This window comes from Saccopteryx bilineata, chromosome 3 (assembly GCF_036850765.1).
Source record: "Saccopteryx bilineata isolate mSacBil1 chromosome 3, mSacBil1_pri_phased_curated, whole genome shotgun sequence".
Taxonomy (NCBI): Eukaryota; Metazoa; Chordata; class Mammalia; order Chiroptera; family Emballonuridae; genus Saccopteryx; species Saccopteryx bilineata.
In genome coordinates this window covers 99976241-99990159 of record NC_089492.1, presented here as the reverse complement: position 1 = coordinate 99990159, position 13919 = coordinate 99976241, and the positions used below count along the sequence as shown (strand labels likewise).

The 13919-nt window shown below is 38.0% G+C and overlaps 1 protein-coding gene across 2 annotated transcripts in view; it reads left to right on the top strand.

Annotated features, from left to right (window-relative positions):
• THADA (THADA armadillo repeat containing) overlaps positions 1-13919 on the top strand; it is a 360995-nt gene that overhangs the window by 160557 nt on the left and 186519 nt on the right. For both annotated transcript variants that reach the window (XM_066267026.1, XM_066267025.1), the window contains exons 27-28: positions 7832-7921; positions 9051-9182. In XM_066267026.1, the coding sequence (XP_066123123.1) occupies positions 7832-7921; positions 9051-9182 (222 nt within the window). The remainder of the gene's footprint in view (positions 1-7831; positions 7922-9050; positions 9183-13919) is intronic.

Below are 13919 nucleotides of genomic sequence, written 5' to 3'. Positions count from 1 at the left end.
TAATCCCTTTAGATAATTCTGACATCCTCCTATGCTTTGCCTCTTGAGGCTCTGTTTTTATAGTACACAGGAATTGTTAATGCTCAGGCGACACTCCATAAATATTTAGCCAAGTCTTTAGTAGCCCTTGGCTGATGCAGAGTTGAGATGGTGCTGCCTGGCAAATACATGGAGTCAAACTTCCTATGTGTTTGCAGTAAATTTCAACCTTGGCCTTTTAGGTGAGCTGAAGCCAAAGTTGGGTCAACATATTCTTAACAATATTGTGGAGCCTGACAATGCTAGATTAGAAAGGTACTTCCTGTGTGTTCAGAGTACCTGAACACATATAAATTAAAAATATATATATTTTTTAATTTAGTGAAAGGAGGAGAGGCAGACAGACAGACTTCTTTCTGTATGCTCCCAGACCAGGATCCACCCAGCCCCCTACGGGACAATGCCTTAGAAAATAATTTTAGTTTTACTAAAACCCTGAAAGATGCACAATTGATGCTTCAAAGTCTTACATCATAAATCAGGGACACAATAATTTTAACAAAATGTTTTTTAAAAGGTGTGACCAAAACCCACCAAGCTATTAAATACAAAACAATTAGTTAAAATGTTCAGCAACTGTTTAAGTAATGTACCTTCTTTGTATAGCTTCTAAGATAGACTAGTTGGTGAATGTTTGCAAAGGTAACTGAATAAGGCAATCTGTTGTTTGGGACTGTCAGCTTTAATTCATTAAAAACAGGATTTTAATTTCAGAATGGTAGCTCCATAGCCCTATTCTCTGGCACTATTGTGGTCAGCAAAGCCAGTTATTTATCAAGACAATTTCTAGATGATGGTAATGTAATCTTATGATCTATTTAAGTGAGAATACTTGTCTTTCTGATTCTACCTGGACCTATCAGGACACAAAGGAATGACAAACTACCGTGGAAATTAATAACTGATTCGTCAAGAAGACATGTCTACCAGGCTTTGTTGTGTAGATGTAAAGATTCTGTAGGGGGGAATACATTCAGGAATCCCAGTACTGAACTCACAGTTTTACCTTTAAGTGACTTTACGAAAATGAAAACAGATATTCTTAAACAGTTTTGCTTGGAGGTGGTAAAGAATACAACCATAGCCTGTAGTTGAATTGTTTTGCCTTCTCCCTGTGAAAAACACTGACCCTGCAAAACCCAAGTTTATAATTTATTGATAGGGAGATTTACATATGTCCTAATTTGTAACAGCAAGAGATGGGTAACAACCAAGAAGCCTGTCATTAGGGATTAAATCAATTATATTCAACCATACAGTGGATTACTCTGCAGCCATTAGATGGAAAGAAATAGATTAGTGTGCCTAATAATGAATGACTTTGCAGATATAATTTAGATTAAAAATAATAAATGTGCACAACAGTATATATAATATGCATATTTGTGAGGGTGGAGGAAGCCATACTTAAAAGTATGGACTTATATGCACTGAATTTTTTTAAAAAAGAAAGCTAAGATACTTTTGCATAGTTATCTATGAAAAGGAGGAGCACTGGGTGAGAGAGAGGGGTCTACTATTTATTTCAACATTTGCATTTATAATCTCCGTAAATTTACCTAATAAGTAAAAAAGAGGAAATGAGCACATTTTATATAAAATATTCAATAAATGTTCAATTGATCTATAATTTGGACTGGAGTAAGGACTTTTTAAAAAAATTTATTTTACTGACAATGAAATAGAGACAAAAGAAAATTTATAAGGTTTGTGTAAGATTTAAAGAGTAACTGTGTAACAGACATTTCTGGATCTACCACCTAGCTTAAGAAATGGAACATTACTTTTGAAGCCCTTTATATGTTCCGCCCTAATCCTATTTTCTTTCTGTCCCCTCGGAGAGAAGTATTACTTTGGTCAATTTTGTTTTTATTCATTCCTTTTTTTTAATCACTTAAATTTGTTTCCCTTAGCAATATTTGATTTCGTGGTGCTTTGTTGTAAGCTTTGCATAGGATTGCATTGCATGTATTCTTCTCTAATTCTTTTTTTTTTTTTTTTTTTTTTTTTGTGCCCCTCCCCTCCCCTAACCCCTCTCTCCTTCTTCACCCCCTCCCCCCTCCCCCAACCCCCCCACCCCTGTTGCCATCACATTCTTGTTCATGTCTCTGAGTCTCGTTTTTATGTCCCTTCTATGTATGGATTCATCTCAGTTTTTTTTCTGATTTACTTATTTCACTCCGTATAATGTTATCAAGGTCCATCCATGTTATTGTAAATGATCCGATGTCATCATTTCTTATGGCTGAGTAGTATTCCATAGTATATATGTACCAAAGTTTTTTAATCCACTCGTCCTCTGACGGACACTTGGGCTGTTTCCAGATCTTCGCTATTGTGAACAATGCTGCCACAAACATGCGGGTGCATTTCTCCTTTTCAAGCCGTTCTATGGTGTCCTTGGGGTATATTCCTAAAAGTGGGATAGCTGGGTCAAAAGGCGGTTCGATTTTCAGTTTTTTGAGGAATCTCCATACTGTTTTCCACAGTGGCTGCACCAGTCTGCATTCCCACCAGCAGTGCAGGGCCGTGAAACCATAAGCATCTTAGAAGAAAACATAGGCAGTAAGCTCTCCGACATCACTCGGAGCAATATATTTGCTGATTTATCTCCACGGGGAAGTGAAATAAAAGACAGGATAAACAAATGGGACTATATCAAACTAAAAAGCTTTTGCACAGCTAAAGACAACAAGAACAGAATAAAAAGACAAACTACACAATGGGAGAACATATTTGACAATACGTCTGATAAGGGGTTAATAACCAAAATTTATAAAGAACTTGTAAAACTCAACACTAGGAAGACAAACAACCCAATCCAAAAATGGGCAAAAGAGATGAATAGACACTTCTCCAAAGAGGACATACAGATGGCCAATAGGCATATGAAAAAATGCTCAACATCACTAATCATTAGAGAAATGCAAATTAAAACCACAATGAGATATCACCTTACACCAGTCAGAATGGCGCTTATCAACAACACAACACAGAATAAGTGCTGGCGAGGATGTGGAGAAAAGGGGACCCTCCTGCACTGCTGGTGGGAATGCAGACTGGTGCAGCCACTGTGGAAAACAGTATGGAGATTCCTCTTCTCTAATTCTTATAACTTGCTTTTTTCACTTAACATTATGTTCCTGAGATTCATCTGTGTTGTTTCATGTGTCTCTAGTTCATTCAGATCTACTACTATACATTATTTGTTGTGTGAGTATACCACAGTTTATTCACTCTGCTGTTGATGGACATATGACTGCTACGCATATGCTTACACAAGCCTTCTGGTGCCCATGTCCAAGAGTTTATGAGACCATTTACCTAGAAATAGCATTTGAGTCACTGGATTAAAACATCTGTGGCTTTCAAGAAAATGTCAAGTTATTTTTTTAAATTGCTGTAGTAATTTTCATACCTATCAATGATGTCTGAGAATTCCAATACTTGGTACTGTCATATTTTTTTAATCTTTGCCAATTTGGAAAATATAAATGGTCTTTTGGTGTAGTTGAACATCTTTTCTTATGTCTGTTGGCCACTAATGTTTATCTTCCTTGAACTGTATTTTGGTATTCACTTATATATTGAGTTGTTTATCTTGTACTTATTCACTGGAGTTTATTATATATTCTGAATACTAATTATGTAATTCTCAGATGCAATACAAAATTTCTCCCATTTGTGGCTTATCAAGTAAAAAACTTATTTTTATAAAGATTTATTTATTTTAGAGGAGAGAGAGAAGGGGGGAGGATCAGAAAGCATCAACTCCCATATGTGCCCTAACCAGGAAAGCCCAGGGTTTTAAACCGGCGACCTGAGCGTTCTAGGTCGGTGCTTTATTCATAGCGCCACCACAGGTCAGGACCTTATTTTTAATTTTTAAAATTATTTTTAGTATGAAAAAATGTTTAACTTTTAATAGTAAAGAGACTAGTGTAACTAAGTCCTATATACCCAACACTAACCTTCAACAGGTATCAATACGTATTTTGCCTATCTTATTTATCTTTTTCTTGCCGTTCGAAAAAAAATAGTCTCACACATCATGTTATTTTTACTGTACATACTTTAGTAATTGCTGAGAGAGTTAAAAAGAAATACCACTATACTATTGTTACATTTAAGAAAGTTAATAATTCCTTAATATTCAAATTTTTCTAATTGTCTTATAAATTGTATTTTTTTTAGTCTCATGAGTCTTTTAAGTCTCTTTTATTTCACAGTATTTTATACTCCTCCTCAAAGAATACTTTGTGCATATATATTATTTTATATTTTTCTTTGTGCTTTTTTTGGTGTACAGAACTTTAAAAATATATTAACTAAATATAAAAATATGTAGTCAATTATATTAATTTTTCTTACTAGTTGCTTTTTGGATCTTGTTCAATAAATTTTTTCTTTATTGTCTTTTAAAGAGTTTAGCGGTTTTAATTTTTACTTCTAAGTCTTGAAGTCACTGGAATTTAGTTTTGTTTATAGTGGGAGGTTGGGATTCAACTATGTTGTCCATGTGGATAATCAGTTATCATAGCACATAAACGATTTTCACAGTTCTATTATCAGCATACCAGCTTTTTCATAAATTAAGTTTTCATATATATATGTGTATATGTGTTGCTCTCTATTTTATTTCATTGGCCTATTTGTCACCACAGTGTTCTAATTACTGAAGTTTTGTAATATTTTTAGCTACCTGATTGTAGGAGTCCTACAACTTTGTTTTTCTTTAAGATTATCTTTATTATTCTTTTCGGCACCTTAGTTGTTCATTGGTTACTTTCTCATATGTGCCTTAACCGGGGGGCTATAGCAGATTGAGTGACCCCTTGCTCAAGCCAGCAACTTTGGGCTCAAGCTGGTGAGCCTTGCTCAAACCAGATGAGCCTGCGCTCAAGCCGGCGACCTCAGGGTTTTGAACCTGGGTCCTCCATGTCCCAGTCTGACACTCTATCCACTGTGCCACTGCCTGGTCAGGCTATCTTTGCTATTCTTGCTTGGTCCTTTGCACATCTATGTATTTTAGAATCTGATTGGTTACATACACACACACACACATACATACACATACATACACACATACATACACACACACAGAGTTACTATTTTTATTGGAATTGCATTGAATTTGGTGAGGATTTCATCTTTATAGTATAATTTCTTCTATTTACAACTGATGTCTTTTCTTATGGCATTTCCCTATTAAAAACATGATACACCAATGTAGAAATGAAGAAAATAATAACATTGACCTCTTTCTCACATCATATTTCAGATGGATCCTAGACCTCAACATAAAAGCTGCAACTTTTAGACTTGTAGATAAAAACAGAATATCTTTGAAATGTTCAGATAGGCAAAGATTTCTTTGGCTACAGAAATCATGAATCATATAAGAAGTTGATCCAATTATTGAACTTCATCAAAATTTTGAAACTTTTGTCTAGCAAAATACGTTAAGAAAATAAATTGGCAAACCACAAACTAGGAGAAAAATATGCAGTGCATATATGGCAAAAGAAACAAGCAACTTAATTTAAAAGTGGGCAAACCTTGAATACTTGCAAAAGGCCATACCAATGATTAAAACAGATGAAATATGTTTAACATCATTAATCATCAAAGAAATGTAAATCAAGATCACAGGGAGATAATCTTGCATACCCACTAGGATGGCTGAAATGGAAAAAAGAAAGACAATAGCAAATATTGGGGAAAATAATATAGGGCCAGTAGAACTTTTCTTATTATTGGGAGTACAACATGCTATAGGAATTATTTTGGAAAACTGCCAGTTTCCTAAAATATTAAATATACTGCAGTTTTATTCTCAGATATTTATCTAAGAGAAATGAAAACATATGTCCACAAAAAACCTATAGAGGAGTGTTCATAACAACGTTATTCATGATAGCCAAAAAGTGGGAACAATCCACATTTGTCAAGAGGATAATCGATATACAAACTTGTATACTCGGACAATGGAATACTACTTAGCAAGCACAGAATCAAGCTAATGAGACGTCGAGTGACACAGATGTATCTCATAAATTTTATGCCAAGTGAAAAAAGCCAGATACAAGAAATTATGTAATCTATTATTACATTTATATGAAATTTTAGAATAGACAAAGCCAAATTGTGGTGGTAGAAATCAAATCATGGTTGCTTTGAGGATTGGAAGTTGATTGGGAAGGGGCACAGGGAACTTTCTGAGATGGTGGAAAATTTCTGAGTCTTCATAGAGGTATGAATTACATTATTGTATGCATCTATGAAAACTGAATGGAACATTTGAGATTTGAGCATTTCACTATGTGTAAAATATACTGCAGTTTTTAAAAAATATGATATTTTATGTCTCCATTAATAGGAGCATACATAATAGAGTTGATAAGAGGAATCAGGTTAGGGAATATTTATGCTACATCTTTGGAGTAGTTCTTTAATTGTTACAGAGACAGAGTATTTAACTAAATGCTGTATTTAGTTTGAGCTCTTTCGGTCAATTGTAGAGTCTAAGGAACTATTTTTCAGGATCTTGTCAGAGTTTAAATGTAGTGTTTAGAAAGTTGGAAAAGGTGATCCTCACAATTATTAGGTGGGATTGGATCCCCAGAACCTTACCCACCAAGTTTGTACTTCTGATAACCGTACTCCAGACCAGTAGGTCCCAACTAGGGACTTCTTTCCCTCAGGTACATCTGGCGATGTCCAGAGATATTTTTTATTGTCTTGACTGGGGCAGTGTTGTACTACTGGCATCTAATGGGTGGCGGGAGGCTGCTAAACATGCTGCTCTGCATAGGACAACACTCTGCAACATTGGTGCCGACTTTAAAGGAACCTTGTTCTAGACCCTTTCTTATTTTGTATTTTTATTTTTTTGTGAGAGACAGAGAGATGGAAGGGACAGATAGGGACAGACAGACAGGAAGGGAGAGAGATGAGAAGCATCAGTTCTTCGTTGTGGCTCCTTAGTTGTTCATTGATTGCTTTCTCACATGTGCCTTGACCAGGGGGCTACAGCAGAGCCAATGACCCCTTGCTCAAGCCAGCGACCTTGGGCTCAAGCTGGTGAGTCTGCACTCAAGCCGGCAACCTTGGGGTCTCGAACCTGCGTCCTCTGCGTCCCAGTCTGACGCTCTATCCACTGTGTCACCGCCTGGTCAGGCTAAACCCTCCCTTATTAATGAAGTTGAGCAGTCTCAGTCAACCAGGTATTGACTACATTCATAGTCCAAATTAATTGTTGGTAACTTGGTATTTTTACCAATTATGTATTTTTTCCTGACAGAATTTAGTGTCAAATATTTGTAAGTTTACATAATCTTACATTTTGAGATAAAATTCCATGTATTATATTAAGAGCACTTCCTAAATCGAAATTAAATGTGTTGTTTCTACTAATTATTAAGTTCTTCAGATGTAGATTTTGTTCTTAATGTTATTTCATTAGATAGCTAAATATAGTATGGTAATTACCAGAGGGAAGTAGGGGAGAGGCAGGTAGAAGAGGGTGAAGGGGGATAAATGGTGATGGAAGGAGACTTGACTGGGGGTGAACACACAGTACAGTGTACAGAGGATGTGTTATAGAACTGTACACTTGAAACCTGTATAATTAACCAGTGTAACACCAATAAATTCAATAAAATCATATACAAAATAAATATCTAAATGACGTCAGTAATCTCTCTTTAAAAAATAATATAAAGAGGCTTTACTATTAGATCAGAGGAAATAAATAATAGTAATGTCTCTCTTTTTTTTCCTCTTTCCACAGAATGACAGGGAGTGAATTTTTCTCTCGTTTCCCAGAACTCTATCCATTTCTTCTCAAACAGTTAGAAGCTGTAGCCAATACTGTGGACAGGTAAGAAGAGAATGGGGTGGGGCAAAGTGACATCATGTTATGAATTACTTTATTGAGATTTTTCCTTCAGGCAGCAGTTTTTAATCAACTCCTTCCTTGGATGGATTTTTTTAAGTGCTTCTTTATTACATCATGTTGCCTGAGTCTCTTTAGTAGATTTGTACATGAAAAGGTGTATAAAATCCTGTTTTTATGTTATATTTTTAAAATCCTGTTTTATATTAAGTTTTATCAAATTTATTCTTTTCTTCAGTGTTATATAGGAGCTATCTCCTTAGCAGTGCATGTTGATTTCTTCTGTTAGAATTATTTTCTTCCTAGTATATTTAAAAATGTATGTGTTTACATATTGAGTTGACTTTAATGCACATTTGTCTTTTTATTGCTGGCCTGTTACAGCTGACTAGTGTGACACTACAGCAGTTAAGTAACTACTCAGAAATGGTTCTCATCTACCTGAGCAAAGCTGGCCAGTGACCCTGTAAGCACAAAGCCATGAAGAGGGTTTCCCAGTCTAAATAGAGTAGACAGAAAAGTTCACCATTGTCCTTTTAATCCCGTTCTGTAGCTGCTGGTGGAATTTTTGGTATGGTCACCTTAGGATATGCACTTTTTTATTCTTCTAGCACTTGGTATGAATTTATACTATTATAGTTGGCTGAATGGGAAAATAAAATAACATCAATGAATTTTACTTCTGTTTATGATGCATTTGCTTATTAGTAACTTGTGCAGACAAGCTTTTCTGGCCCTAGTAAGTGACTGCTCATGCTTTTACGGTACATTTGGATGTTGAAAGTTGCACATTTCATTCTCTGGAATGCGTACCTTTCCTGTAGGAATAGCTCAATAGCTCAAATAAAAACAGTAAACCCAAATTATTCAATGATTCCTTTTGAGAAGGGAGTTGTGATCAAAAAGCCCAATCCACGGCTCGGTCTGTAGTTCTTCTTCACTTACACATTAGGAATATGTGAAATGAATGGAGAAAAAAATGGAAAACTCCCTTAACCATATGTAGAGAGTCTCACTTTATATACCTAATTATTTAAAGAGAAAAATGGTTGAAGATAGTGCTTCACCTCTTAGATGTTAATTAAATCTTTGTGTCAATGATTTTTTTTTTCAGTGACATAGGAGAACTAAACCGCCATCCAAGCATGTTTCTCTTGCTTTTGGTGCTGGGACGACTCTACCCTTCCCCGATGGATGGCACCTCTTCCGCCCTCAGCATGGCGCCTTTTATTCCCTTCATCATGAGGTAGTGTATACTTCACAGAATCATGGGCGTGGCCATGAGGGCTTTTAACTTGTTCTTAGTCTAGAAAGTATCGATTTTTTTTTAACTTTGGAAAAGGCCTAGTGAAGGAAGGGGACAAGGGTATTGCCATTGCCCCTAACTGGTTTCCAGTATTTCAGAGGAAGGTGCTTATCCTGTAGGTGTAGGGCTCCTATCTACGTTTAACATTTCCCTGGAGTCCTGCCTACCAATGGGTGTGTGGTGTTGATAGGTGATGCCCCCTTTTGAAAAGCAGAGCCTGACTGTTGCATTATCCCTGTTTTTTTGTTTTGTTTTTATAGTTGTTTTTTGTATTTTTCTGAAGTGAGAAGCGGGGATGCAGAGACATAGACTCCCTCATGTGCCTCACCAGGATCCACCCAGCATGCCCCCCAGGGGGTGATGCTCTGCCCATCTGGGCCGTTGTTCCTTTGCATCTGGAGCCATTCTAGCACCAGAGGCGGAGGCCATGGAGCCATCCTCAGCACCTGGGCCAACTTTGCTCCAATGGAGCCTTGGCTGCAGGAGAGGAAGAGAGAGACAGAGAAGAAGGAGAGGGGGAAGGGTGGAGAAGCAGATGGGTGCTTCTCCTGTGTACCCTGGTTGGGAATCGAACCCAGGACTTCCACATGCCTGGCCAACACTCTACCGCTGAGCTAACCAGCCAGGGCCACATTATCCTTGTTTTGAACCTGAGCAGCACTGAGCAGGCTTGGTCCTGACATAGATCCCCTGTCCAGGGCTTCAAGAGGACCACTGGCTCTTCACCCTGGGGTATTTCCTGGTGGGCGTGAGGAGGAGCATCTGGATGGCAATGCCGTGTAGCATGACCTCACTACCCAGCCATCTTCTCTTTTATGCTTGGAGCGCCTGAGAAAGAGCCACATATACAGTTTATGCCTTGAGTCTAACGACAGCAGGCTTTTCTGCTTCTAGAGCCCATTACCACTTCCTCTGTTACATTTTTTTTAAGGCATCTGCCAAACTGTGATCACCTTTTTCATTTTGGATCAAAGCCTTTAGTAACTAGGCCTCCAAAAAGTACTGAAATTTTCTTAGGCGATATTTCAGAACCTGTCGTCATAGTCGGCTTATACCTCTCTGTTTACCACTTGACAAAATAGCACCCTCATTTTTATGTTATCTTCAAAAAGCTGAAATGGACTAAGAGCAGAAGGATATAATACACCAAATTCTAGAGAGAGTGTGTTTGTTATTTGTGCGGTGACCTGGGTTCCACTTCCTGGTTTCACAGAGCTGACTGATGCATTTCAATGTGAGAAACCATTAAACACAAGATTGTGACATGTGGTTGCTTAGCCGTTTGTTTTCGCCAAGCCCCGCTGTGGCTGTGTTATCTATGATCACAGAGATGACTCACTCCGATTGGTTTTTGTTTCCTGAGACACAAAGTTACCAATCTCCCTATCCAGCATTTGGTGATTCATTTTAGGAATTTGGGTTGTAATTTTACTTTCAGGAGCATTTAAAATTTGTACTTTCACGTGTGACTGGAAAGAACTAAAAAGTGTTTCAGAAAGCTGAGGGGCGGGGGAGAGGTACATGCACAGAGTCAGTGTGGGCTTTAGAACGTTGCCATTCTGTGTTGAGAACATTCACTGGTGTCGCTTATTACTAATCAATCTGTTACGTGTTGCATCCTAGAAACCAGAAATTACTACATTGAAAGTATCCTTCCTAACCGTTACTTATTAATTTGCAATATAGTTAGAATGCTCATATTACTGATTATATTCAGAGTATTTTACGTATAGCAAAGATTGCATTAATACAGGCGGCTTAAGTATTGCCTTAAAGCCTGTGTACTTAATGAATTGTTTTTTAAACTCAAAAGGCACAAAGTAAGACTCATACTTAGTAGTTGCTTTCTACCTGAATAAACATTCACAGAGCACCACCACTAGCAGAAGGTGCCACAGTAGATTTCCCTAGAGCAGGGGTCCCCAAACTACGGCCTGCGGGCCGCATGCGGCCCCCTGAGGCCATTTATCCGGCCCCCGCCGCACTTCTGGAAGGGGCACCTCTTTCATTCGTGGTCAGTGAGAGGAGCATAGTTCCCATTGAAATACTGATCAGTTTGTTAATTTAAATTTACTTGTTCTTTATTTTAAATAGTGTATTTGTTCCTATTTTATTTTTTTACTTTAAAATAAGATATGTGCAGTGTGCATAAGGATTTGTTCATAGTTTTTTTTATAGTTGGGCCCTCCAACGGTCTGAGGGACAGTGAACTGGCCCCCTGTATAAAAAGTTTGGGGTCCCCTGCCCTAGAGTATCAGTATGCTCTCATTTATTGAATAGTCATGTGTATTATAGAATAGTGTTTCTCAAACTTACAGATGGAAACATCTGACTTGTGGATCTGTAAATTCTGGTTCACTAAGTTTAGGGTGGGCCCTGAGAGTCTGCCTTTCAAACCAACTTCCAGGTAATGCTGATGCTTCTGGTCTGTAGATCACACTTGGAGTAACAAGATTAAATCTGGAATATTAAACTTAAACATTATCAGAACCAGCCCCCCCCCCCCACGTGCACAAAGATGATTTTAATAAACTAGATAGCAGAAGGGTCATCCTTGGTACTCGATTAGGCCAGTCAGGGGGGTTTATAAATAGATTTTGACCCAAAATGCAGAGAACAAACAACAAGTATTCAGAGAAGAAAGCTCAGTAGGAAGTAGATCAATCTTTGTTGAGCCTTGACTATTTGCCAGGCACTGAACTGGACATTGTGCTTATAGTGACTCTGAGAAGAGGTATTATCACCCCCATCTTCCTGTTGAGGAAACTGGGGTTAAGCAAGCAAGTCAGTTATAGAGCTGAAACATGAACCCAAAAGTACAAGACTTGTGAAGAATGTTGAGTGTGCTCTTTCTGATACACCAACATAACCAGTTCCCTTTTGAATAGCCAAGAGTTGTAGCTACACTGAGTAGGCCCATTGCTTGGAGCAATAGGGAGTCTATATCCAGTTAGTGGATCTGAGTCCAGGCTAGTTTCAGGATATAGAAGTTGTCCCCATCAGCCTGACCAGGTGGTGGCGCAGTGGATACAGCATCGGACTGGGATGCGGAGAACCCAGGTTCAAGACCCTGAAGTCTCCAGCTTGAGCGTGGGCTCATCTGGTTTGAGCAAAGCTCACCAGCTTGGACCCAGGCTTGCTGGCTTGAGCAAGGGGTTACTCGGTCTGCTGTAGCCCCACGGTCAAGGCACATATGATAAAACAATCAATGAACAACTAAAGTGCCACAACGAAAAAAAAAATTGATGCTTCTCATCTCTCTCCCTTACTGTCTGTGTGTCCCTATCTCTCTCTCTCTCTCTCTCTCTCTGACTCTCTCTGTCTCTGTCAAAAACAAAAAACCGTAATAAAGAAGTTGTCCCCATCAGCAGTGGGATCTGCTCCTTACTCTGATTTTTCACTAGTGAGGGTGGCTTGATGAGATGCCACCATTTTCTCAGGTTCACATCTGTGGGGTCATTGCCAGGGGTGATGGGGTTAGTCTGTGGCAAGGTGCAGAGGAAGGCTGGCTTTTCTTTCTTGAGCATCTTCTCTGGTTCAGTGGAAATATCCTACACTTAGAGTTAGAAAACCCAGTTTTGGGTTTTATCGACTTACTACAGAGACAACCCTGTGTTACCCTGAAATGTTCACAGTCACACTGGAGAGATGAACTGTAGACAGATTTCTTTCTGGATTAGAGAATTTGATTAAAACTATAGATTTGATTTAATTGCTTTTGAGAAACTTATTCATGAAGCAAGTGAAAAATTGATCATAAAACCTGTAATCTAGGCACTGTTTATGGTTCTAGTCATAGAGAAAGAGTGGGCTGTTTAACTTGGACTCATAGCTGAGAAGATGGAAGTGTGCACAAGTAGATGGGTGGAGTTTTATTTTTGTAGCATTGCTAATGTTAATTTATGTACTTGGAAGAGCTCTAATCAGCCTCTTGGGTACTCTTGAGTTTAGCTAAAGAAATTTTTCAGCTAGTGGGAATAGCACAAAGGTTGCTATGCTAAAGTGAATTGCACAAAGAGAAGATTAAAGGCCCCAATGACAACTTTTATTTCCTTTTGATTTATGTATACTTACTCACCATTTCCTTCCTCTCTAATAATATTAGAAAGTATTATTAGTATTTTTGTTTCTTATTCCACATTTGAGAGTATAAACTTAAAATCTCTCTTGGTTTACTTTGTTGACTTTAAATCTTAGAAGTTTCTGATTTGGATTTTCCAAAGTTATGCATGTATGCAGTTATGATTGTTGCATCATCTTGGAATAAAAATAGTAATGCTAATCCCAATGTTTTGTTGGTAAGTTTTTGTTTGATCCAGTATATCAGCCCTAGACCATGTGAACATGATGCCTTCAATTTAAGGCAGTTCACCTTTCAGTTCAAATACTGACTAGCTCCCTGAATGCAGTCCACCAGTGCCCACTTGTGTGGGGCTTTTTAGAGATCAGAATATCTTTAGACATGCACCTTTGAATTCCTTTTCACAAGTACATTTTAAGTTTGAATTGAAGAGCTGTAGGAAACCAAATATGCCCCAGACCTAAGCAACAGAAAGCATGAGGTCCCGAAGAGCACAAAGGCCTTGGACTCGACACTTGGTTCTGTCCAAGCTCTGCCACCTAATCACGTGTTGTGATACTTGGACAAGGCTATTTACCTCTCCGGACCAGTGTGGT